At 41.3% G+C, this 26832-nt stretch overlaps 1 protein-coding gene across 1 annotated transcript; it reads right to left on the bottom strand.

Annotated features, from left to right (window-relative positions):
- Positions 1–7912: 7912 nt before the first annotated feature.
- LOC306713483 (uncharacterized protein) lies at positions 7913–26787 on the bottom strand. Its single transcript, XM_079183196.1, has 21 exons — positions 26710–26787; positions 26098–26187; positions 25915–25968; positions 25735–25815; positions 25559–25647; positions 25447–25483; positions 25014–25132; positions 22305–24851; positions 22028–22107; positions 20957–21083; positions 20711–20741; positions 17829–17899; positions 17280–17485; positions 17110–17197; positions 15793–15870; positions 15580–15620; positions 15027–15110; positions 12940–12997; positions 10833–10906; positions 10298–10355; positions 7913–8092 (listed from the first exon to the last, which is right to left on the bottom strand). The coding sequence occupies exons 2-21, from the start codon at positions 26169–26171 to the stop codon at positions 7998–8000; spliced, it is 4092 nt and encodes a 1363-aa protein (XP_079039322.1). The 5' UTR covers positions 26172–26187; positions 26710–26787; the 3' UTR covers positions 7913–7997.
- Positions 26788–26832: the final 45 nt, after the last annotated feature.

The raw sequence follows: 26832 nt of genomic DNA, 5'->3' as shown, positions 1-26832 counted from the left end.
GGTAATCCCTTAACTTTACATCCAACCCCATCATGAGGTCCAAACTTTGGTTTATAACCAAATACCTGCAAAATGAATGACATTCCCATCAGTCTCAGCTGTACTTTATTGAGATGTTTTGCTAAAAAAACAAACAAAGAAAGTCAACATCACGATGCTGCTGGAGGAAAAGTCAGGGAATCATTAAAGTCAGTATACTTCATTCTCTGGGAAACATGAATGTCTGTATGATTGACATTACCATCTCAAGAGCCATGCCACTCACATGGCTACAAATGCTGCCTGTCTCTTGCAATTTAGCGTGCAGACATTTCACTGAAAATATCAGCTAGGCAAGTCGAGATGCCTGCCTCAATCCGAATGTAAAGAAGGTCAAATAAAAGTCTGAGTTGAGTCTCATCAGACATAGCATTACTAATGGAAGTTGTGTTGGTAAATCAAAGAACAAGAGCGTGCCTGAACATAAAGGTACTCCGTTGGAGACATGGCTTTTAAGAAATACAATATATAGAGTGCAGTTGAGTGGTTGATATACATCAGAGAGGGAGAGATTGAAGATAATTGCTTTCAAAGTGATGTGATCAACAAAGTGAACAAAACACCCAACAACATGGTGAGCCAGGCTAATACAAAAGTTCTGTAAAAGTCTGTATACATGCCTTATAACTTTGTAACTTGTGCATGGAATCTTGCAGAATCAACTTTAAAATGAAGGCACTTAAATTCACCTAATTCATTTTGTGTCTTATTCCAGCAGAGGCAGATTCTCTTTTTCTTTTCGTTTGGGATGTAGAGTTGGACTAATGTAACTTTCTCAGGGATGCTTCGGCAGTTGCGGCTTCGGAGGGACTGAACCACTGACCTCAGGTAGGAGTCACCAGCAACTAGAGGAGTTCTCAGTCTTGTCCCTGCTGCATTTCAATCTCACCGCCTAATCACAAAGCATTTACCTGGAATGTGAAGTGAAAGAGCTACAGAGAAGCAACAATCAACTCTAACAACAACGTTCAGGTTCCAAATCCACCCGACGACCTGCATTGCAAGTCCCCTGTGAGATGAGCCAGCCACATGTAAATAATGTGGAGTCACACGCGACGATGTGAAAAGTTTCGTAATGGTGATGTAAAATGTATTATGGTTTTACTGCAATGGAAGGAAGTTTGTTTATGCACTTTTGAGCCAGACAGGAATCTACCTCCATCTTCTCTCTATCTTGCATTATTATTATATGCACCATTATCTTGATACAAACACACTTTGCTGGGGGTGCATTTTTCATTTTAATTCCACTATAAAGCATCACTGATCAGTGACCACTGAGGCTCAACCCTTCTGCATCTTTAATGTCTTTCCTGCTTGCACAGTGTCAGTTGCCATAAAACTACACCCTAATGCTCAGAGGGTGGAAGATGGCTTGACAGCTCTGCTCTACTATCACTTCAGTTTTACTCAAATACCCACTTTTACCATCGCAAGGAAAGGGAATTGGGTGAAATAAGGCTGGCAACAAGCGTCAACCATCCAATACAAGCAACACAATAGCAATGCCAGGATAATGGTTGCCGTGTCAGTGGGAGAGAGTGAGTCATTAAAAATGCAGGACCCATTTAAACAGTATGTAAAATTGAGCAGATTAAAAATATATGTGTCCTGGTCCATGAAGGCTAAGTCTTCTCCTTCTGTTCTCTCTGCGCAACAGTGAAGGCGGCAAATTGGTGGAGTCAAGATGAGTGAAAGCACATACACATAAAACAGAATGCAGCTGCACATACAGCCATGCATATGGCGCACACACACACACACACACAAAATAAAAAAGGGGGATGTTTCTGTAATTGGATTTTTACTATGGTGGAACTCCTACAAATTTAAACAGGAGTAAACAAATCTCATACTGGAGGGCTTGACTCACAGTGTGTTCCAACTATGTACATTTTGGTTTTACATAACAGAAGGTTTTGGAGGCAGTGTGGACTTGCTTGGAAGGAAACCAAACCGGTTGGTTTTCTAGAGAGTTTCCCTGTTCATGGCCTGGCCTTAAGGACTTTCTTGAAGAGACACTTGTAGACAGTGTTTGGTTTGAAGCCAAAGGGTGCGACCAAAATACTGGGCCAGCAACTAATGAGGATCACAAGTGTGAGATCCGTCATCACAGACAAGTGCACTCATTACTCATAGCAGCTTGACTACAGAGAGCTGACATGGGTGTGTGCGTAAAGTGCACATGAACAGCTAAAATATCTAAAATTAGCATCAATAACCAATGTGGACGTCAATTGTCTGACCTAACTTGTGTTTAAACACAGCTGGCGCCTTCTTATCTTTTCGTTCTCACAAGTGTAACTATTTTTGCTCTTGTAAGAAACACACACAATACTAGATTTAATAAAAAATTGGGTCAGTTTGGGTATTTCCACCATGCTGTGCAACGATGACCTGTAATGACTAACATATAAATACATTGTAGAGTTATGACACATCACAAACGAGAAATCATACTCGGTAAGGGTTGGAATGTTGAGCAGCAACGAGCAATAATCTCCGTTGTCAATAAATATGATGATTATTACTTGATTATTATCATTACTTGATCTTTTGACCCATAAAAAGTCTGAATGAATCCATCCATCCAAATTTCCTCAGACATGACAACAGACATCTGGGTTCTGTTGTTCTTTTGGAAAGAAAAATGTCATGAGAAATAGGCTATTTGCTGAAGTCAACTCATGTCATTTCATGACTAAATTGTCATTTGTACAACAAAAATCATGGCTAAATCTTTAAGTTTACCACTCAGATGGAACGCAGCGATCGCGGCTCGCTAGGTTGGCCAAACTCGAGAAGAGTGTCTGGTTTAGTTGTTTTTTATGGTCCCATTCCTGGAAGATTTCAATGTACCAGACAAATGGGAGACATTACTGTGAACTATTGTCTGCGTATATTGAGCTTAAAAACAATTGATAGGTAGGCTATAAAAATAATGGCATCATCATGAGTGCTCAACATCGGTCTGCTTGACTTCAGACTGTTTCTCATACTCACCATCGTTACCAGACCTGCTCGGTTCCAGAAAAGGCTGTGCCGAAAAATGCGAAGCATCATTCATAATGTTGACATTTGAAATCTAAACACAAATCAGTGTTTCCCCTAAAATCACTCTTCAGTGGCCCACTGCTTTGCTTTCAAGTGCACCGAGGCTTAGCCTTGGCACATACATGGAGTGGAGTAGAGGGGATGAGTGAAGATACAGCTGTAGTACCGGTTCCAGGCTCAGTAGTGAATATTATACCATTTGTAGAATGTGTTTCCAGTAGTGTCTGTAGGATTGTTTCCGTATTGTGTGATCCAAACATTTCCAATAACTCCAGTTCAAGTCCAAAAGTCAAATTTATTTAAAACAAGAAATTACTCCCAAAATGTTTTTATCTAACAAAATAATCTGCTTCAGTCCATATTTGTTGTGCGTTTGCTCTCACATTAATAAAAAATGATAGAATCAGATAATGATCACTTTCATCTGCCAACACAACGCAGTTTATACATTTTTATAATTCTTTTTAATCAGAGAGACCTCAGTAAACGATAAGTCTGTTAAGTCAGGTAATAAAAATTATTTGTGTCCGATAACCAATAATGATATCTATGTTATAAAAAAATAAGTATGGTAAGGCAGTAACACATAGCTCAAGGTGTGCTTACTTCTCATTGGAACTTTTACAGCCATGAGAAATATCCTTCAGCAAAATCCAATGCAGTATCATGACAATTATGACTACAACATTGACTAAAATTAAAACCGAGTACGAAAACAAAGCAAGAAGAATACCATGTGACTTTAAACCAACTGCTCTGTTCAGTAAGCGACCAAAACTAAAAACAAAATGTTGTAATTCTTGTCAAAATGAACACTGCACTGCACCGTGCAGAAGAACCCCAGGCAAACACACATTCTTGCGTCACTGTGAAATAAAAAAAAGGAACAATCACTCTGCTCATCCTGAATTTAGCCGGGGGGTAAATTACTGCCCTTAGGTGTCTAAAGCAAAGGCCAATCTGCTTGTACATGTTTGCATACACGTACACGGATGTGCAGCCTCACAAACCAACACGCCTGCTGAAACATTCCAGATGGCCAAGCAGGTTGTTTTGTGCTGATTTCCCCCAATTAAACGTTTGAACAGAAATATCATCCACGGTGAGATACGTCGGTGCATGCCGAGGCATTGAGACTCAACGACTGCGGACATCTAACAAGTAACCTACGTCTCACACAGAGACCTACAAGTACATGCAGCCATAGATCAGTTACTTTTAAAGAGGCTCTAATACAGCCGTCTTTACACAGAGAAACTACACCTTGTGACAAATAGACTGTAAATAACCTCAATGATTACTACAAATTTACCTCCCAGATCTGATTTTATTTATATACCTTCTGGAGGGATTGTCATGAAATCTGAAAATAAATACATTTTCCCCAGAGGTCGAAGCCTTTCTCTAGCACCACCATGAGGTTGACATTTTGTTTTCTTCTGGACGTTTTGCAGCTGAAATTTCTTGGTAACTATGGGATGGATTGCTTTGAATTTTGGTACAAGTATTGACCATTGCAATAGAATGTATCCTAATGACTTTGGTGGTTCTTCATCTTGTGCAACCAGCAGGTTAAAGTCTCAACAACTATTGGATCGTCAACACTTTGGTTTATGACCAAATACCTGCAAACCTAATCACATTCCCATCAGCCTTTGTGTTCTGTGCTAATTAGCAAATGTTAGCATGCCAACATGCTAAACTAAGATGGTGAATATTGTAAACATTGTACCTCGCAAACATCAGCATGTTGGCATTATTGTTAGCATGCCGACATTAGCATTTAGCTGCACAGCATCACAGATCTAAAGCATGATTGTAGACTAATGGATCTATAGTAGTTAGTCTTGTTCTTATTTTCAAGGCCTGGAATAAAGTTATTAAATAATAATGGAATATAACAATGGAATAAAAGGATTTATTGTTTTGTGAAGAGTAGTCTCATTTTGAGTGTCAGTGTCTTAGTAATGGTTACTGTTAGATGGGTTGGGGTTATTGCGGACACTGTATCGAAAAATCTTTGTGTCATTTGACAATTGAGCATCAGGTTTCACTCTCCATGGGTCACCAACCCTTTATCAAACCAACAAAACCCTCAGAGGCTAATACCATTGCTGTTAATTGTACGGAAAAAGAAAGGGAACAGTGTTGCATTGTGAGCGTTGAGTCCGTATCATGCTGTAACCTCAGCTCCCGTACAGAGCAACTGAGCTGAATGTATTCTCCGCTGCAGCTCGGCACCGGAAAAATCAGCTGACTGGAGGAAAGCAGCACCCTGGCACTCTGGCGTCTGGCACCGCACATCTGGCATTTAAAATGCCTCGGAGCAAACGCGCTGACATTACTGTTTCGTGTGGGCTTTTTCTCTATTTTAAGCCACCTGGTTTCTGATATCTGTTTCAATGAATGACATTGAATGCAGCATTTTTATTTATCCTGCAACCAAATGTCTCTATTACAAATTGCAAAAAGAGTTGTTGATGTTCATTTGTAGAAAAAACAACGCTGTTAAAGAAGAGAGTCTTAATGTGTCTGGAGGCACATTTTTGTCATGTACTGTAAAGTACCCTTTCTTCAGCAGATGTATTCGAAACTACCAACTCTAACACTAAAAACACTGCTTATAATCGCCACTCTAGCCCTCCAGCCAACCTCTATATGGAGTTACTATAGGGGGCAGTCATTCAAGTTGACTCATGTCCTTGAGTCATAATTGTTCCAAGCTCATTCTGCTAGAGAAGTTGAGCGTCGCTGCAGGAGCAATATGTTTTTCTGCAATATCGCCGCCCTTCAAACGCTCACTCATTTCCACGTTGTTTCAATAGTTATGTTTTTTTTGCAGATATGACTTCCCAACATTAGCTCTGTTTTTTGCATCGACCACAATCACCGTTGTGCGGACCAAAAACACATCCTAAGGGGTCTTGAGTGAGTGCTATAAGTAGAAACATGCATTATTAAGGAGGGATGTTTTCCATATGCGTGGTCTACATATGTGATCTTGTTTGTCATGAATGTGGGAGAGAAAAAGTGAATGAAACACACTTGACATTTACAGAATGTTGAAACTCATAGAAATTGTTTGAGATTTTTGGGAGATACGCTTATTACGCTCTTACCCAGAGTTTGATGAGACGATTAATGCCACTCTCACATCTGTCTAATGTAAAGCTCGCAGACGGTTAGCTTAGCCGACTGTTCAGCTGTTAAGAAACAGCTCACTGTCTCAAACCAGTTATACGAGGTCTGTAATTACAATAAGGTAAATATCTTCACATTACGTTATGAACTGAGAAACCCTGATTTTGAGGTATAGTTCACTTTACACACACAGGATGATGCTGGAGTCTGATGACATTATTACACAATATTGTTCACCCGCAACTAGCGAACCACATCACCCCACCGCTCTATATAGTTTAGAGAATATTATGGATCCAAGAAGAAACTCGGGAGAAGAAGTCCCAATTACAAATCTGTCTGCTACTTCAGCACCACGGACGTGGATTTATCAATACACAGCACAGCTAATCTACTGATATTTCAGAGACATGGTCTGTAATTTGCACAAACCCCAGTCAGATAAAGGATCAATGAGTCAGGCAGACTAGACTAATATTCAACTAAACAGCCCCTCTGTTACCACGGAGAAGGGGGTGGCAGGTTAACTGGGCATGTATTTTGGTCATTTTGCTAACAAGAGGGATGGCATCCCCTCTCAAATAGTCAACTGATTACATCTGGTTAGTGAAATAGTAAATCACAAAAATAAATGTCACACAAAAAGTTACTGCTGCCCGTAAAAATACACGATGAGGAGAATAAATAGCCTAAAAGGAAGTTTCATTCACTGCAGAGTTGAAATAAACGTTGGTAATTTGAGGATGGCGACAACATTAATCTGTTAAACTAAAACTTTAAATTGTACTTTTAAACAGTATTATTAAAATAATAATAAATAACTATTTTGATAGGGATAATGAAAATAACCAGGATTTGTAGCCCTTATTTTAGCATCATCACATTTCAACCAGGAAGAAGGATTTCAATGTATTTTAACTAAGTCCCTAAACTAACTAATAATATTGATTATACTTTTGTCACAGACCTTTCACCTAAAAACTGCTGCACAAAAGCAAGCGTTACAGCTGCATAATCTTCGACAGCAATGTTTCATTGTGACGTAACCTGAGACGCACAGATTTTCTTCTCACGGTAACATGAAAACATGAAGACGGCTCACACGGCACATTCCTGCAAATCTCTTCTCTCTTATTCTATGCCCTCACAATGGCTGTTCAATAATTAAAGAGAACCGTGTGCGGAACATGTTGCCTTATTCAAGCCATGTTCAGGAAGGCTACAGGCGTTCCGCCATGACCAGAAAGCTGGAATACACCAGGGATTTGCAAACAACAGTCGCAGAGCCACGAAACAGCAGCGGAAACACTGCAGAACAGGGACGACAAGAGCTTATTAAAATACATTAGATCAGACAGGAGACATACAAGTACTAAATACTGTACATTTCTGTAACCCCAAAGGATGTCACGAGTCATGAGTATAGTATTTCCATAGGTCAACTAACAATAAAGATTATCGGTTATGTCCAGATTTGCTACATCGGGCACATTACGTTTTCTAATAAATATAGTTATTGTGAGCTGCACTGATAGACGTATGTGTGCTCTAGTTCCTGTGCGATAAAACATACAAAACGAAGAAAAGACTCAATTTGAGCATCTTGTGTTGATTAAACTTTATATACATCATGTCATGTAAACACAATACAAAAGAGATTTGTAAAGAAAACCGATGGATGACCGTTTTAAATGCAGTGTTGGACATTAAAATACAGAAGTTGTGAAATGGGTCACGGCTGTCGCTGCACTTGGATCCTCCGCTCATGTTGTGTACTTGCTGTAGTTTTGGAGGGTGTAGGTTGCCACGCTATCCAACAGCCAACCACGTGTCACGACAGTAGCGTGTCTCGAGAGACCTGTAAGGCAGAGCGTTTTTAAGTAAGTCTGCGTACAATGTACACCCGAAACAATTGGAAGAAGTACACACAGATATGAAACACTAACCTGCATATTAAGAGCTTAAGACAACATTTAAAATAATTCTACATCGGTAGAAATTGTGGTGTTTAACTAATATTAATGTCAAATTAAGCTCTTTCTGTTTGCTTTTTTAAAATCATTTTTATCAGTTAATTAATATTGCATTACTTTGTTTATTGTGTCTTTTTTATATATTTGTGTGTATTTTATTTCTATTAGTATTATTATGTACATCTTTTTTTTTTATTCTGTCGCTTAAGGTTTTTATGCTGTTTGTAAATAAATGATACTAACCTTTACACTTGACATCTTCACCTTTTGCATAATTCCATATAAACATGTACTTTATACTGTAGTTCAGATATCACATTAAAAACATTTCAGTATTCTGAGAAACGCGGCTGATGAAATATTCATGGTTTACTTAACCTTATAAAACAATCTTTGCTTATTCGATCCACTTAACTTTATTTTAGACACACATCAGACCTATCATCACAGATCACACACATTTGAAACAATAAGCAGCATATTCCTGTAAGGCATTAATAACCTGAACTGAAATGTCTTATAAAACATCATCTGGAGCGTGTGCACACAAATTTCCATTAGATCAGAGGAAGAGAGAGAGAGATGTGTGTGATTTCAATCAATGGTGCAGAAGAAGAGGATAAAGGGGGAGAGCGGGAAGGGTAATGGACTACTCGATTACCTGGGATATGAGTGCCAGAAGACGTGGAAGAGGAAAAGCTGCTTTAAATATGCAGCAGTGCAAATTAGGATGCCAGGAGGAGGGAGGAGGGAGATTCAGAGCCACTTGCTCCCTCTCTGTTTTCAAACTGTCAACTCGCCTCGTGCCACGGCGGCGTCTTTCTTCTGTAGCCAACTTGTTTCGACATTTCCCCCAGCTCCGATCTGACATTTTCTCTTGGCCATTTTTTTTCCTGCTGCCTAGGTTCCTTCACACTCCCTCTCCTGGCAAGTCACTCCCCTCGCTCTTGTTGGGAACGGCACCCTGTCTCATTTTGGCTGGCGGCGCCTGCCATTTCACCGTTCTGTCACTCTCCAACTGGTCCTCGCGCAGCCACAAAACGCATTCAAATCAATGTACTAATGGGCAGACAGGTGCACAGACATGCACAGAATGTCTACGCTTATGGGGACCGTCCATTCATTACGGCGTATTTAGATCAGGAAACTGACCTCGAACTATTTTTAATTAGTCACGAATACTGAAAACTGTTTAGTCCCCATTATGTATTCACATATTTACTGCCTTGCCCTTAAAGGCCTTTTCTAAATAAGATCTAAATTCTAATAACCTTGTTGATAATGTGAAAAATACTTTTGAGGAGGACCACAGTGTTTTCACACACCAGAAAAATAAATTAAATAAGATATAAAGTGGTTATGGTGACAAATACTTAAATAAAGAAATAATTTACCCGAGTTAGATCAGTTTAGAAAAATGAATCATGTAAATTTCAGCCTGGAGCTTCACCTTTCTCAAAAAGATGTTGCTGCTAATGGTTGTTAAAAACATGACAAGAGCGTATTAGCTATTAGACTTTTCTTAAAAGGACACTTGAACACTCTTACTGGGTCGAGCAGAAGGTTTTCAATAAATCTTCTTGCTTGCATTAAATCAATTAAAATAGCCTCCGCTTGGTTTCTTTGTTGATGCCGTTTCAAGTGTCCAAATACAGGAAAACAATGGACTTAGTGGCTGAAAACTGTCTTTGCGTTGACATCGTGTCTTCTCAATACTGACTAACTTTCTATCTAAACTTGCTTAACGTATGCTAGCGGCATAGCGGCTAACGCCTAACGGACAATTCAACATGTTAAGACTATGATGAGAAAACAATCAAAATGTACCAAGGTTGTACGATATATTGGTATACTGTCCATCACACACAATTCCTGTCTGACTCTGTGTCGAGGTCTAAGCTCGTACCAGCCTTAAGACCTGAGGTATTCAATCAGCTGCTGCTATCAGTCTAATCTCTATCTTTATGAACTCTGTACGAGTGTCTGCATGCCGGTGTGTGTGTGTGTGTGTGAGAAAGACAGATTGAATGAGAATTACTATGATGGAAAGTGTGAGGAAGCAGAAGATGAAAATGTAATTTTAGACTCACTGCTGTCTGTGGACGACAACTCTGATCCAGACTGTACAATGACGAGCTGATGAGAGATCTGCATAACAAAACAAAATAAATTATCCCTAATTTAGAATTACAAATTAGCAACAAGTAGAACATATATATTTAAAAGGCAGACAAATTGGAAATAAATAATATTTTCACACCTGCCTGTTAGATTATGTAACATGCTTTAAACCTGCTGGTTTGAGGATTGTTAACATGGATGTAGTGGTTATTGGATGTGGGGATTTCAGCATTAGTCAGTCTTCGTTATAAATAATGTGACACTTGAATGAATCATGAAGAATTTAAAAGACGTTTTAAATAAATAAAACACAGCAGGCAAATAATAGACATGATGGAGGCTGCAGCTTTGTGAGTCAAAGAATTGTTCAGGCGCTTTTGTTTTTGTTAATCACTCACCTACAAACTCTCAAATATCCCCGATTTTACAACAATCATCCCGGCTTTTCAGCATTTTTTAAAAGGATGCTAACCAACGTGAAGACCCAATACGTGACCCGCTTACCTGTTTACTGTCGAGGAGAAGTGGATCTTTGACTACAGCTGCTCCGCAGAGCTCCACCATCCACTCCAGTTCATCTAGAATAAACACACACACACAGTTGGCTTTTAAATCTGGACTGTTTTGGTAAAAACCATGGTTGATAAAGGTATGTTGGTCACACCTAAATGTAAATCTCTCTACACCACCGTTAAACCAGAGAGGATGCCGAGCGAGCAGACTCATTTCAAGCTTCCTTTGATCGGAGACATGGAAAACGGATCAATACCCAAGTCTCCACTCAAATCAATAACTCACTCCATCTGTCAACACACCTTTAACTTAGTAGAGAAAAGGTTTGCTTGTATTTCCACATACAACAGGTCTTAAACACAAATGTAAAAAAAACTAAAATCAACATCAACAGCTTCTACGGCTGTACTGAATATTTTGAAGCTGAATTTAAAATGGTGACATTGAGTCCTAAATCAACATTTGAATGCTGCTCCGCTTTTTCTTTGGTTTGTTTTTTTTGCATTTAAATTAATTCCGTTTAAACTCACTTAATCCGACGAATAACTTTTTGAGGAATCTTCTTCGAGGACTTTATATTTTGTTCGGGCGATGACGTCATAGAATAAGACAACAGATACGGAAAGCTTCATTTTAAAACCTCAATAACAGCTTCCCTCGTTTGTTACCTTGAACACGAGAACACTCGTGTCAGGTAAACCTCAATCCACATGCGGCGTAAGCTTCAGGTAACCTCATCATTCAACATACACAAACACAAGCAACTCAATAATGGATGGAATCCTGTTGGGCTGAAGAAGACAGACTCCACCATCATGTCTGTGCCATGTAGGGGAAAGTCTTTAAAACGCCACACGCTAGCCAGCAGATGTCGGCCCATTAGCAAAGCTTCATCGATTCAGCGGGAGGATGCAGCAGAAGCACTTTAGGAGCCCCAGGAAGAAGGAAACCAAGGACTGCTGCCTTGTGGGTTTTTTTTAAGCAATGTGCCTCCTGAGACCTTCACCCATGATCTATCCGTCCATTCGTTCACGTTGGAAGGGGAAAGCAAAAAGTACTTTGTAGGAAGGGCAACCAAACCAAACTCCTCTCTACCTTCAACTTGGAGGTCATTAACGGTTTAAATCATTCGGGCCGAAACAGGCTGACCAGGATATTTACACCGGTTTTTAGAAGATGAGAACAGCAAAAAGTACTTTGGCCACAACTGGAGGCTCATTTCCACCCCTGAGAATGTCTTACACAACCCAAAAGTGGTGAATTCAATCCACCCACACTCTCGTCATTGTTCTCCAGCGCCAAAAATGACAGCTTGGGTTAAAAAACGGAACGTTTCAAGCTGCGTCAGTCAAAACCTCTGTGAGCTACCGTAACTTTTTCTTTTTATTGTTTTTTTTTTTTACCCTTTCTCTTCTAAAGCAAGGCGGGTGTCTGAATATCGGAGTCCTGCAGGACACAGACATCAAGCAAACTGAATAAGTGCGGTTGAGCAAAGCAATTCCTGATTGAGTAAAAGAGAACGGTGCAAACAGCATGATGGCAGCCGAAAGAGGCAGCAATTCCATGAAAATATACCCAGCTTTTTGCAGTCTTTTTCCTTTGAAAGCGTATGCAAATTAAAGTGTCGAGTGTACATTCAAACAGTACCTAGGTGCTGCAACTCATGTGGTGCTTGAGTGCTGTGTTTCTCAGACAAACAAACAAGATTGTGCAACATGGGGACAACAAATAAAAGTAATTAGAGACGGCTATAAAGTGTATGACAGATATTGTGCAATATATCTGACTTTATCTTAGCTAGTCTCTCATTACAGACAATATATGGTATTAAAACTGACCCGTACGATATTGTAAGTGACAAGAAGTGGCTATTGTTCAATAAAACGAGTCTACTAATACTGCATCGAGGAAGAGTAGGCAGCAAAGATAACGAGGAACTCTACTACAGTTATGACGCTGTAATAGTTTTACACTTTCTAATATTGTCTTGATAAACATCTTAATACATATAAAACTGGTTCGCATGTGACGTCTCAGCCTCTGGGCCTTGGAGAGTACACAGAAAACTTGGACATGTCATGTTGCCGATGTGATTTACCTGTTGTCATGTTTGTAAAAGGCCCTTGGAAGCAGATGTTGTAGCCCTTCATGAGCAACTGAAGAGAGAAAGAAGTCACAAGTTTAGAAATTGAAACGATCTACTGCGAGACGAAATTTCTACAGTCGAGGAAACGAGGACATTGATTCAGGGAATTTAACCTTCGGACAGCGTTCAATAACACTGTTTGTGAACAGCTCGATCAGGGTTCCACTGCTAGAGGTGAAAACACTTCACCACGCATACCTCACAAATGTATAACAGGTATTCCTCACTTATTGTGCAAACACTCAAAAACAAGACCTTGCTCCTTTTTTTTCTGCTGTGGCTGTAATACTGTAAATTCAGGGATAAGTTGAACAGAAAAAAGCGAACAAAAGCCATCTTACCAAGGTAATATCATGCTTGAAGCATATAAAGAACAACGGCCTGACCTACACCAGGAGCGCAACGTTTTATTGCACTCTGGGTCAATAAACGTGGAACGGTAAACGTGAAATTGCTTCCTTGAACCATTTTAACTACAGAAAGGAAATGTGCGACTCCCATCCCGGCCTCGTATACGGCGCGTGGCTGGATGGAAGAGTTTGGGAAATAAATGTCCAAGCTGCTGGAGAGAGAAATACTAATTTCTCACAGCTCCCTGTCCGTCCACAGTAATCACGAGCCCGAGGGGCTCGGTGAGATGAAAAAGTGTTTCTGTTTCAGATTTTTAATTTAGACAACACCTAATGTCCTTCGGGAGGTATTAGTGTGCGTGATGTGATAACTTGCAAACCCTACACACACACACATATTTATAAACATGTTCACTCAAGAGTTTCTTCGGCTGATTTCCTGCACATCAACATTCTGGTGACAGACTCGAGAGTCCCGGCACACCATTTAATCTGTTAGTCTGTTCGTCACGGCGGCGCCGGTGACAGAAAGTGAGTATGAACGGGACAATCTGTCCGGCTCCATCAAGAGTGCCGGCGCTGCGTTGAAGCCGCTTAAATAAGCCTGAAATGACTAGCTAATTCAATTAGCGGAAGTTCTTCAAAAGGCAGCGATACGGCCAACATGACATCGAGCCATTTCTAATTTTCCCCCTCAGTGGCAACAGAACCGGTCCTGCTGGCCGCACACCGAGAGGAAAATTACCTTTTACAACAGGGCCCGAGCTAAGAGGCTGGTGCAATAGGAAGAAACGGGTTCAAGTGCCGTTTGTTATTGGGACACTTTATGTGATTTTCTTCATTGAGTCAGACTGCTCTTTGAGGTTGGACACAGTGTTTTCATAAACTACAAGGATGTTGTTGTTTTTCTTCTCTTTCTTTCTTTGAATCAGGTGTTTGTGTGCTAAGAAAATCAACCGGTTTCAAATCAGTCGCTTCTTTAGGAGCACAAATGACTGTTGTTGACATGTCTACAGTTTATAGTGTGTTGTTAAGATGCTGATAGAACGGATTGATGCCAAACATGTAGAAAAGGTCAAGCATTTCATTCTGATAAAAGGCCTTATCTGCATTTATATTGTGAGGAAGAGAGCGGCCTCTTCACTCCATACTGTATGTTCTGCTCTGCTCCGTTATATACAGGAAATGATGTAATGACTGCCAATGAGCGCGTTTCCTTATCTTGTAGTTTTGCGAAGCTGAAAACCACATTTTCATTTGAATGTTAGCTAATTGGATTATTACGCTGTTTATCAACATTTGAATCAAATGTGAGAAGTTTCCAGGCTGTCAATCAAAGCTGATCAAACCACATCCACAGTCCTGATGAAGCACATTAGCTTTAATAAAAAATATATAAATTCAATTTAACTCATTTTTTTTCTTTAAAATGTGATTGTTGGTAATTTAGTCATACATATTCAATGTTCTAGATAAATACTTACGGGAACAAAATCACATTTTATTGTATTACTTTTAACTGTTATTTTAAAGTGCCAGTATCTAGTAACACAGCTGCAGGTGGAAGAAAAGAGTCGCACACAGCCTCTGTGATTTCTTGGGGACTGACTTTAGCTTCCACCTTCGGGGGCCGTTTAGATGGAATAAACACAGAATAATAGCCAATCTGTTGGTTTGTAAGGCACTCACGTTATTGTCTTCACTGGTACGAGCTCTCATGGGGCCCTGGTGGTCGGGTCCATTCACCACATCACCTCTCACTTCAAAGACTCTCTGTTGGAAAAGCAAAATGACTTCAGTACGTGATCCTCACTCACAGCGGTATAACGCCTTTATTATTCACTCTCTTCTCATAAAAAAGGACTGATTGTAAGCTAAAATAATTAGATTTATCTTAAGGGTGACATATGCTCCCAAGAGTACGCTGAACATTCTTCAGTTTGACAGAGTTCCTCTCATAATTGTATGGAGTCCATCTCTACATCTCTACAAAAACCGGGCTGGATGACGGAGAAATGGTTTGAAATGAATGGAGGTGCTGAACAAAGCTTGGCAGAGGGTTGTACTTGCATAGCACAGAAACAGATGGAGGGCTTAGTAATGCAAGCGGATGACAAATAATCTATGAGGTATCGCCACAAACCGCATGGAGAGATTCATCACGCAGCCTTAATTCGACATCGAGACATACAGAGATAACAGGAAGTCACCGGTGCACAAACTTGGAGGCAGACGAACATACCTCATCTAAGAGTTCCTTTTGTGTGAAGCACTCTGAAATCCCTGCGGAGAGGGGGAAAAAGAAAACGTTGAGCTTTTTGTCAGGAACACAAACACTATTCTGGCGGCGACTGTATTACGTCACGCTCCTTTTATTCCAGCCTATCCCTCCGCATCATGCCGTTTTGTATTTAGCGTAATTGTTATAAACGCGTCGGTGATCTTTGGGACTTACACTGGAAGCTCACCACCCACTTCCTGCCTGCGATGCCGAGGAAGTACTTCAGCGTGCGCTCGCACACCAGTTGTTCGTCTGCCAGAGAGACGAAACAGAAGTGTGAATAGAGTACATGTGCACACATAAACACACCGGGATTTGACACGTTTAAATGTGACGTTTAGGTTGAATTTGAACACACAGCTCTTTTAAACGGCATCAAGTCTGAGACGGAGAATATCTTCACAAAGACAAATCCCGGTCAGTCAGCAGGGTCAGGGGTTATTCTTCCATCAAGAAATATAGTGATTATCCATTGATTTGCATTCCATGCACGAGTTAAGTGCTTGTTATCGATGCGCCTTAAACATAACTTCAAGTGATTGTTTTTAATGCTAATGGTTGGAATGGGACACCTCTTGCTCCGTTCCAACCTTTAACCATAAAAGATCAAGAGTCCCCGCGTTCCCACTTTTGAGTTACCCAGGAAACAGCTGGCATTAAAATAAGGCTTCTTAAAACAGTGACAGTGCTTTGTGGTGCTTTGGAGACAGCGAGCTCTGGAATTAAATATAATCTATCAGAGAGGGTAATTAGCAACAAGCGGATGAATGGAGGAGAGGCTGCGTGGGTGAGGGAGAAACAGAGAGCTTATCTTTTTAGGAGTGCTTTAAAAAGACGCACAAAACCAGCTGTTAAACTACGTGTAAAAAGAAAACTTACTTCTGGAAATGCAAATGTTCCTGCTCAGGAAAATATTGAAAAACAGGTCCTTGAAAGAAGGTAAAGTGGATTTTCCAACAGCAGCTTTAATTGTTCTAGTGTGTATCAAGCCAAGTCCAATTCACTCACAATCGTTACAGTCCCAACGAAAGGAACAATTTGGTCATCAGTCCCCTTTCACAAATGCAGTTTATCCCTGAAATGTTCAATAACATTTCCTGCACGGGGTCATGCGTGAATGGGAGCAGGGATCGATATCCGCGGCGCCAATTTCCCCACCACAAGACCTCGTAACATTTCAGGGACAGAACCGAATGAATGCAGTAACATTGCACGAAGAGTTACGTCCGTAACAAATTAGAAAGACTCCGCTGATGACGTGTTTGAACCGGGACTTAACACCAAAAGTTTCCGCAGGTGATTGGACCTTTCTCGCACACTTCTGCTGTTGCATCACCATCTGCTGGACTGTCCCTTGCCCCCTCTAGTCCGGCACCGGCAATGTTCCTAAATGTAGTGCATGTGTGAATAGTGAAAACGCCTGAAAAGGTTACGCCAGTGATTTACCGGGAGCTATGTGTGAAAGAGGCTACTGTATACACCAACACTCACCTGTGTGCATTATGATATGGGTCACCTCCGGGGTTACCTTAGAAGCCACACGGGCACCAACGCGCTTGGTAAACCTTTTGACCATTATCTAAAGAGACAACGGTGGTTAGAGTATCCTGCTATGGAGCACTAAATGGACACAATCATTGATTGGATTGCTGAATGGGCACCTGTTCCTTGGGGTCTAATCCGGACAACACTAGCACCATCTTGGTTTTACTCCTATCTCTCGGAGGAGTGTTATTTTCTTTGTCTTCTTGCTCGTCTGACGGTGAAGCGCTGCTTTTTAACGTTTTGGCGGCTGAACTGGAGCAGGGTGTCTTGGAGGCTCCGGTGCGTTTTACGCCCGGCCCCGTGTGTGCGGCGCTCTGCACGGCTGAAGACAGAGAGCAAAGCAAAACAAATAAAAACAAAAGAGTCAGCAACAGTTAGACTGATCAGACCTATATTGGATATCTTTATACAAACACAGTTTTGTCACACAGAGCTTAACCTTCATTAATCTCACAGTCAGGCTACAATGCACCAAACAAATCACATAAACGCTGCTGAACCTCGCTGGCGTTCTAAAACATTTTGAGAAGCAATACAGAGCTCCTCTCTCCAAGTGGCAGTTGCCAAATAGACCTCTATAGTTTGCAGTAGTCTAAAAACAACGTCTCTGTCTTCCGCTCATGTGCTTCTGGAAATGCATTTAAAGCGTTCACCGGTAGCCTTACCCATCTCGGCGACGCTGCCGTGCTCCGACGGTCTTGTGCTCGGCTCGCGCTCTACTTCTGGAGCAGCTTCTCTGCAGGAGAGACGTGTGCATTAACTTCTGAAGGAAACATAGTGGGGATTGTAGTTCAACTGCCAAAGCAACTGGAGGGATGTCCCGCGCTGATCTGCAGGGTCACTAGCTTTTTTTCTCCTGTTTTCTTCAAAATGTAGATGCATAGAGTAAAGTGCTGCTGTTGTCGGAGAACTTCATTTGAACGTATTAGTATTTTGTTGCATGCTGGAAGTGAAGTACGTCACAACCATTAAGAGAGGACTGCATCTGTAGTTGGGGAAATATTTGGATTGGATTTGGTCTAACACAGCACGATAGATAATACTACAAAACACAACTAGAACACAAGAAATGAAAGGGTATATTAATGGTCAAACATATCTAAACTGGTTTTACTCATTTGAGTGCAGGCTGGAAGTCAGGAAGCATTGGCACACTGACACAGTGTTAATAATATTTGAAATAAAACTATCACTATATGGTTAAAATGCTGACTCGCTTCTTTAATTTAAAGTTGTTTGCGTCCACATTGGATGAACAGAAAGTCATCATCTCCCGGTTTTAGGGCAGAGAAAGTAGCAGTTCAAAGGAAGATTTGCAAACCCTTTGCAGTCAATTATTGTCTAAAGTCTTCGACCCAAAAAACTTGAACAAATAGTCCGACTGACTGAAGCCATAATGACTTGTTGCTGCTTTCAGGAGCCTTTCTGCCGTCAGTCCCTTCTTCAGTGAGTGAAACAACACTTTGATTCATTTCGAGTGACTGACTGAGCCGATCAATAATATTAAACCGTTTGGTAGCAAAAGAAAGCCGGGTTGTCTTGTCTGTGTGTTAAGGGTCGTTACTAGAGAAGTGTCTATCTGCAGTCTCCTGAGATAACTCCTGGGATTTACTTATTTTAAGCCAAACCTTTCCCTCAACCTAAGCAAGTAGTCTTATGTGCCTAAACCGAAATGAACCGCAACCATTCCGAGGGCACGTCACGTAGTCGGCGTTTCCTGTTGTACTGCACACCCGCAGAAAGACCTGCCTGCATTATACCGCTGCACTGTCCTAAAATAAGTGGATTATGTTCCCTAAAGCTCAACAGCAGCAATATAAACTTATAGCCATTGTTTCATTTCTCATCAAATATGCTGGATTAGAGCCACTGTCCTCACACTCTCTTACTGCACTGCGCAGTTGTATTTGGTAGAAAGATGTAGGATCAGAACTCTGTACTGGCAGAAACCCAATATCCAGTTATTTGTAGATTACAGGACATTTTAGAACTCATGCTACACAAAGTTTTGGAAGTTCCCCTCCCTTTGTTTTCTTTTGGCTTTATTTCGTTACGCAAAAGCTGACTACTGGCTGCATGCCTGCATTTAAATGACCTGCACCAAAGCGATAATGGCTCACTGAAAACTCGTCATACACTCCAGTGCCAAACATTCTTTCCAATTTCACCAGTGCTCTCATGGAGTATTTACTTTTTCATTTAGAACTTTTACAGCTAAAGCCCTCCTTGTTTCCATCTCACCCTCTCTCTCTCTCTCCCTCCCTCTCGCCTGGAGGACAGCACTTAGAACCCTGCGAGGCGAGAGGCTGGTAGAGGAGCAGTCAGGCGGGAGAGATAAATTACTGTGGCGACTGGCGACGCGAGTTTCCCTCTAAGTGCTCTAAATGACATATAAGATGCAGTCAGTAATGACTTTTTTATTCTCCACAGCGTAAACAGATTCTGGGTTCATTAGTGAGATTATCCGCCTGTCCTCTTGAGATGCATCACCCTCTGAGAACCAGACACACACACACACACACACACACACACACACACACACACACACACACACACACACACACACACACACACACACACACACACACACACACACACACACACACACACACACACACACACACACATTAACCCGCTAACTTTCTCCTTCAGTTACAGATTGAAAGAGACCAATTACATGCCACTTGCCCCAGTTATTGTTCTGTTTAATGTGGCGGCATTGAAATATGGCTCAATTTAAAATGTATTAACAATGTATACAATCCTCTGAGGGGAGAAAGGCAACACACTGGTGCAGGTTATCTTTAATTACAGTTGTTATCAAAGGCAGGTTTGACTTTAAGGATCGTCTCTGCTGATCACTTAACTTGACCTAGTGACCAAAAACTAACCGGCTGCTGGCTGTAGCTTCATATATATATAAGTGGATATGTGGGTGTTATTGATCTTTCCATCTGAAGCTCTGCCAGAAAGTGAAGAAGCGTATTTCCCAGAAGGTCGAACTATTGTTTTAAACTCTCACATACTTTGTAGGCACTGATAATTACCACAAATACAAAAAAAACGAAGCCCATGAAAGGACCAGAAGGATCACAAATGATGACAAATCTCCCCATCGTTTACAAAGACCATACTGTCAGACAGATGAATACAGACAATTCACAAACGATTACCATTTGGTTTCAAACTGTTCCATCTGCATCAGCTCCTCGAATCATTTTCTGCATACTGCAAACAATGACTTAATGTTGAGAGGCAAGTTTTTAATGTTTGGTAGGAAATAAGGCAGAGATAAAGCAATGAAGCTCAAATAAAGCACACATATGTATTATTGTATGTACTGTGTTTTGTACTTATTTTCTTGCTCACAATGTTGTGTGTTGATGACGGGTTTTTATGATTCTTTAACTATTTTTTTGTTATTTATATTGAGAATGTGTTCAAAGCCAAACAAATGAAACGGTTCATTTCTAATTTACTATAATAAAAACATTTTATTCATGAAAAAGATGATTGCAGTGCTATAAGTCTGCCAGGTTTTACTTACCGGTCTGATCTGTGGAGGAGTCTGTGAGCTTCTGTGGACACAAAACAATCATCAGCTCTCAATGTTTACACAAACTAATACTAAACTAACTCAAAAGAAAGACTTGGGTTTGGGGTTACCTGAGATATGATAGAATCCTTAGATATCAAGTATCTTTGCTTTGATGCAATTGTATATATTGAATCAGTCAATCGACTAATTGTGTGAGCTCCAAAAGAAAACATTTCACATTTCTTATCTGCACACCTGCGGTTTGTCTGCTCTGATTGGTTTGTTGTTTGGCGGGACTGTCTTCTTTCTCCTGCAGCACCTCCGACACCAGAGCCATCATCTTCTCCAGCCTCACCAGCTCCTTCTGCATTTCTATCTTTTGCTGAAAGGGGAGCAATCTAAGTAAAGTAGAACATCTTATAATAACACGAGTCATACACTTTATTCACATAAGGGGGAATAAGAGGAAAAAGGAAAGGACACGCGCGCTCGCTGCAAATCTGTCAAGCTGTGAGGAGGGACTAACACTCATTATTGGAAGGGAATGAGTGCTTTTTCCGCCAGACAGCACTTAGTGAGGACAACGCATGTCAGAATAAGAGAGCGAGAAGGTGATTATATAATATTTAAGATAAATGAAGGGCGATCAGAAAGCAAAGGAGAGAAGCGACAACAGCTTTTCCGACTGGTGCCGGTTTGAAACAACGGGGTCTGTTAGCTTAGAAGTGTGTTTCAACGCTTCGCTGGACAAAGACTTTGAATTTCATCCTTTAAGTTGACAGCGCAAAGTGCATCAATTAAACAGACAGTAATACCGACCCTCTGTAGTCTCAAATGCGTGTAATCCTGGGCCCTGTGCTAAACCCCAGGGCGTGAAACTTCCACTCGCAGTCAGAGACGGTCGACAGATAAAAGTGAACGCGCTGGAAGATGGATGAGGTAGAAAACAAGAATCATCTTCTAAGCGGCATTTCCTCCAACCTAAATGAAATGCAATTTAGAAAGCTGCTGAGGGGGACATTTTTCACAGAGCGAGGTAGTCCGTCATCCCGGGCTGACAGCTGGGTTTTTGGGAAAGTGTAGGGGTCGCCCTCTATGGGGCGCAACGTGACAGTGCACAGTGCGACCAGGTTAACGCTGAACAAGCCAACGACTAGACGGACCTCAAAAAAATGCTCCGTGTTTGAATTAATGGAAACTTTCCGTCAAGGAATCAAAGCTTGTTCGTGCACGGACTTCGTTGCTCGTTTACAATAGAGGCTGTATTTCACACAGCATGCTGTGAAAGAAAGAAAGAAAGTGATTGAGAACATAATTCCTATTTACCTGTGTGACAAGCACTTCGCTTGAAAATTGTGATGATTCGAATTGTGAGGAAACGCTAACGTCATTCACTGGGACATTACCTGCAGAGAGGGAATAATCAAAATGCTTTGTGTTCTGAGATTTAGGTTTTTTCTTTTGCACAATACACAAATTAGAAGAGTGGGAAGCAACAAGAGCAAGCACTTCTTCGTGACAAATATGAGGACTTATTGTGTATCTCAGCAGGCTGCAAGGCTTAAAAATGTAAATTATTTTTGGTTACTGAGAATCAACTTACATTCCTCCGGCGTGCCAAACAGGTCTACAGACCCCTGGCTGGAATTAACACAGTCGGGGCTGGGGCACGCAGGTGGACCCTCGCGTCCATCGGCTTCCCCGGAGCCTCCCTGATCCTTTGTCACAGCAGGAGGAGCTGACGTTCTGAAGATCTCTGTCAAAGTTGGTAATCCCTCGTCACTGCAGTCCGATTCGTATGAAGACTCGAGCCTCCTCGTCTTCTTCCTGGGCACGTCTCTGACGGAGGAATGGGAGCTCAGCTCTCCGCTGCCGTGGCTGTACGACGCTGCTTCTTGTACGATCTGTGTTACTGGTAGTCCGAGGCCGTCGGGAGTTAAAGAAGACTCCGTATTTAAAAAATGTTTAGCGCCGTCTCCCATCTCCTTCCCTTTGCCAGCATCCCTCACGGAGCAGTCCGGCTGATCCTCCGCCATTTGAGAATACTTTGAGGGTTCGTTTCGCTCCTCGTGTTCCACGTCTCTGAAGCAGAGGCCAGAGTCTAACACGTGAGGACTCTCAATATCACGCTTTGACACTTCATTAGGAGGGAGGGCACTACTGAGACAGTTACCACCAGCGCTGTCTTGACCTGAACAACTGCTGTCAGGGATCGAGGCTTCCACCACAGCTGGATCTGGTTTCTCAATAACTGGCTTTCTTGTGTGGGCGGGTGAGTTAGAAGGGGAGATAAAATCACTCCAAGATGAGTTCTCATTGTCTCTTAACGCCTCGTGGTTGGTGATTTCAGGTACCTTTGTGTAGATCTGACTTCTTGTAGATCCAACACCAGGCAGGTTTTCTTCGTCTAAACCACGGCGTCTTTTCACATTTGGACGGCCGAGAAGGAAAGATTTCCTCTTAGTGGCTTTGAAGCTCTTGAGCAGTTGCTCCGTGTCCACTTCACTGTCATTCTTATCCTCCTCATCAGCACATTTTGCCTGTTGAGCGACGGTTTCCAACCAAGTATTGTTTCGGTCGTCACGTTCAAGCGTTGGATCTACCACAGCCGTCGCTGGACTCGTGGAGCTCGGGACCACAGCGACATGACACGCAGCGTTAGCTTCAGACAACGTTTCAGCATCTGGCACTTCAGCGATGGACTCTACAGCTTCTGTTGGTCTTGAATAAGATGCTCTCTCGCCAGACTCCATGTTTTCTATTTCTTCCAACTCTTGATCAAAAATACATCCGTTTCTCTCAGCCACCCGCGTCATGTCTTCATTCTGAGATGATGCCTGATCGTCCAATGCTCCACCTTTAGCTTCCTCGGGTTGCTTTGCAACATTGTCGTCTTTTTCCTCTTTTTTGGCTTTCGAGTTTGCTTTCTTGTGACCCTCTTGGACTTCGTCAGCGAAGAGTTGAAGCCTCCTACTTCTCCTGGTGCTTCTCATGAGAGGGACTTCTTGGTCTTCGCTGCTCGGGTAATTCTCAATATGAACTTGGACTTCTTCCGACCTCGGTCGAGCCTTAGGACTGGTTTCTCCATTTTTAACTCCGACCAGAACGAGAGGTTTCGGCACTCTAGCAGACTTGCCTTTTTCTGACCTCATGTTTTTACTTTTCCTCTTCTCAGTTTTCTTTTGCTCGGCACTTTCTGACTTGGCCTCAGCTTGCTCTTGCAAATCACTGTCGACCTGCTGCAGAGTGTTAAGTGTCCTTCTATTTGACTTCCTGTCTGGTAGCTGTTGTCCAATATCCGAAGCAGGACATGGAGCATCATCGTTCAACTCTTCCCCATATTTGTCTTTATCATCCGTCTGTTTTGCTTTTGTGACAACATCACTGCTGGTGTCATTTACCTCTTCTATCCCTTGTTGCTCTTCCTCCATTTCGCTTTTATCTTCAGAGCTCGTCTTCTTGACAAAATCAGCCGGAGTGAGAGTGTTCTTCTTCTTCCTTGTTTTGGTGATGATTCGTGTTTCTTTGGTTGTTGGTGTTTCGATAAAAACATTAAGTGGAGGAGAGATGGTGGTCCTGTTCCCTCTTCTCTCTCGTTTGTAGACGGCACCAAACACCTGCTCTTCAAGGGCTTTAGCACGTTCCTCTCTCTTAGGATTCAGCTCACTGTTGTGTATTTTGACATCAATAGTTGAAGCGGAGGAACAGCTGTCAGAATCGTCCGTGTCTTCGTTGAGTTTCTCTAACTCGAGACTTCCTTCAGTTGGAACCTTCATGAGCCACTCTGCGACTTTCTGGAGACTCTTCTTCTGTTTTTCCTCCAGAATCTTGTCGGGCTCTGAATCCTTTTTCTGCTTCTTCCTTAAGGACTTTCTTAAAGGTTGGTGTTCGGCCTCGTCTGGAATTAATGGTGGAGGAAGGGAGGCTTTCTCCGATTTGCGGAATCTTATTTTGCGTCTAGTTTTGTTTGTTGACGTTTCCACAACTTCTGACATTTCTGTTTCCACTGGTTCCAAATGATCCGCAGGGCTGTGCATTTTCCTGTCAGAAGTGGGTGGAGCCTCACCAAGTCCGCTGTCCAGGCCTTCAATTTCTGTCGTCATAGGACTTGTGTCTTCAAGTCCCATCAGTTTTGCAAATCCATTCTGGGCTAAAAAAAAAAGGAACGGGAAAATGACCAATAATTAACCTTTTAGAAGACAACACACTTTCAAAATGAACAATACAACCAGCTTTTAAATTAAGGTAAATCTGCCAATTAATTTGAGGTGAAAATGTGAAGCACCGTATGTAATAAAACTCATGATTTTACCTGCTATAGTCGAGGAGTGAGACCTTAAAGGATCATCATTGTCGACATTTTCCACGTTGTCAGGTGTATCTCCGGATGACTTATAAGGACAACGTTCAGGAGCTTCAGCATCTGTGACTCTGTATCGAGCAAAATACAAGAGAGAACAAGATGAGCTAATATTATGAATAAATTAGCATTTGTGTTATGCCTGGCCTAGTATGTATTTGAAGGTCTGTATTATATTCTTTGTCTGAAGAAGAGCTCTGTGCTCGAAACATCACTTGGTGATATATTTTCACGAGAGCATTCTCTAGTGAGCAGACTCCATTTATACGTCCTCTGTCCAGCGCCTACTATTTATCGTCTGGATGTGCGTTCTTTTTTTTAAAACATATTTTTTAAATTTGGGTTATTTCAAGTGACAGACAAGTTAAATGTTCAAATGTCTTACCCCAGCTGTGCTTTCTGCTGGGACATTCCAGTGAAGTCTGAAAGAATAAAAGGTAATGTTGTTCGAAAATGTAATGTAAGTTCATTTGAAGAAGTCTGTGATTTACTCTTACAGTTGGTGCCGGTGTCATGTTCATATGCCTGTATCATGTCCTGCAATCCTGCAACAAGTCTCTGAAACCCAGGACTCTCCTGCAAGCTCCTGTCGAAGTAAAAAATACACACATCTTATGATAATGAGTTAGTATTATAAAATGATTAAGTGTCATCTTGTTGATTTTTATCTAACCTTTTGGTTACTATGGTTTTACACACTGGACAGTCAGCCTTGTTGTTTTTGGTGTTGTCCAGAAGTTTCATCATACAAAATCTGGGGGAAAGAAAACACAAATATTGTTTGTGAGTTCTTAAAAAAAACGTTTTTTTAAATATCAGTTGACAAAGTGAGGAGTAATCAAACAATACTTACTTGCAAAACTGATGGTCACACTTAGTAGAAACAGGTTCAGTCATTAAATCCAAGCTACACGTGAAAGAAAGTATGAAGTCAGTAAAGAACAGTTTAACAAGATGACGAACCTAATCTTTTAATCCACCAAAAACCGTGCAGAAGAATGTGCTTATTATACTTCTGGGTCAGCATGACACTCACCATATGGGACACCGCAGCGTCTCCCAAAGGACTGAAATACCCTTCCTCACATCGGTGGTCGTTGGGGTTTTCATGGTGTTTTTTTAAAAGCTACAAATGAAACATCAGAGCACATTAAGAGGCTGTAAACAACACACTGCCAATGTTAGGAAAACATATACACTCAAGTGTGACTGGACCAAATGGTTGACACACCTGAACAGGTGAAATATATATATGAATACTGGATTAAGGTATTTTTGCTATGGTTATATTTGCAGTTACTAACAGCAAACATGTGATTAAGCACAACATTCCAGTGAGGAGTCAGAATTAACACTCAGTGGTAATATTCGGTAAGTACATTGTACTGTTATAAAGACTGTTTAATGTTCATATATATGGTGTCAGAAGCTGAACTAGTCAGCTAGTCTAAACATTAGACTGGCTAACGTTACGTCAGCTGCTATGACTTGTTTTGGGGAGGTTTTACTACTATAACCTTCCTGACTTTCTGAGATTGAGACAATCAACACGAATAGTTCAGCAGAACAATATTCGACTTAAAGAGTAGACAAGCGTCTTTGAAATAGCCCTGGCTCGTTGTAAATAGTAATAATAAGACACATGTACCTTGTTTTCTTACAGTTTGGATTTGTCAACACAACAATCATCCGCTTCGGTTTTCCCGCAACTATCGTCTTCTTCTGATTTTGTTTAACTGTGTTTTGAGCTGTTGTTACAGCGCCGCCTACT

This window comes from Pholis gunnellus, assembly GCF_910591455.1.
Source record: "Pholis gunnellus genome assembly, chromosome: 21".
NCBI lineage: Eukaryota > Metazoa > Chordata > Actinopteri > Perciformes > Pholidae > Pholis > Pholis gunnellus.
The sequence above is the reverse complement of the archived record's forward strand: the minus strand, read 5'-3'. Positions and strand labels throughout refer to the sequence as shown.

Bases quoted from the DNA above. Each gene is read 5' to 3' on its own strand.
- LOC306713483 (XM_079183196.1), bottom strand. From the start codon at position 26,171: ATGAAAACCCCAACGACCACCGATGTGAGGAAGGGTATTTCAGTCCTT. The intron at 25,484-25,558 runs GTAAGAGTAAAT...TTATTCTTTCAG, and splicing joins ACATGACACCGGCACCAACT to ACTTCACTGGAATGTCCCAG. The intron at 15,871-17,109 runs GTGAGTGTTGGT...TCTCTCTGGCAG, and splicing joins CCATATCATAATGCACACAG to ACGAACAACTGGTGTGCGAG.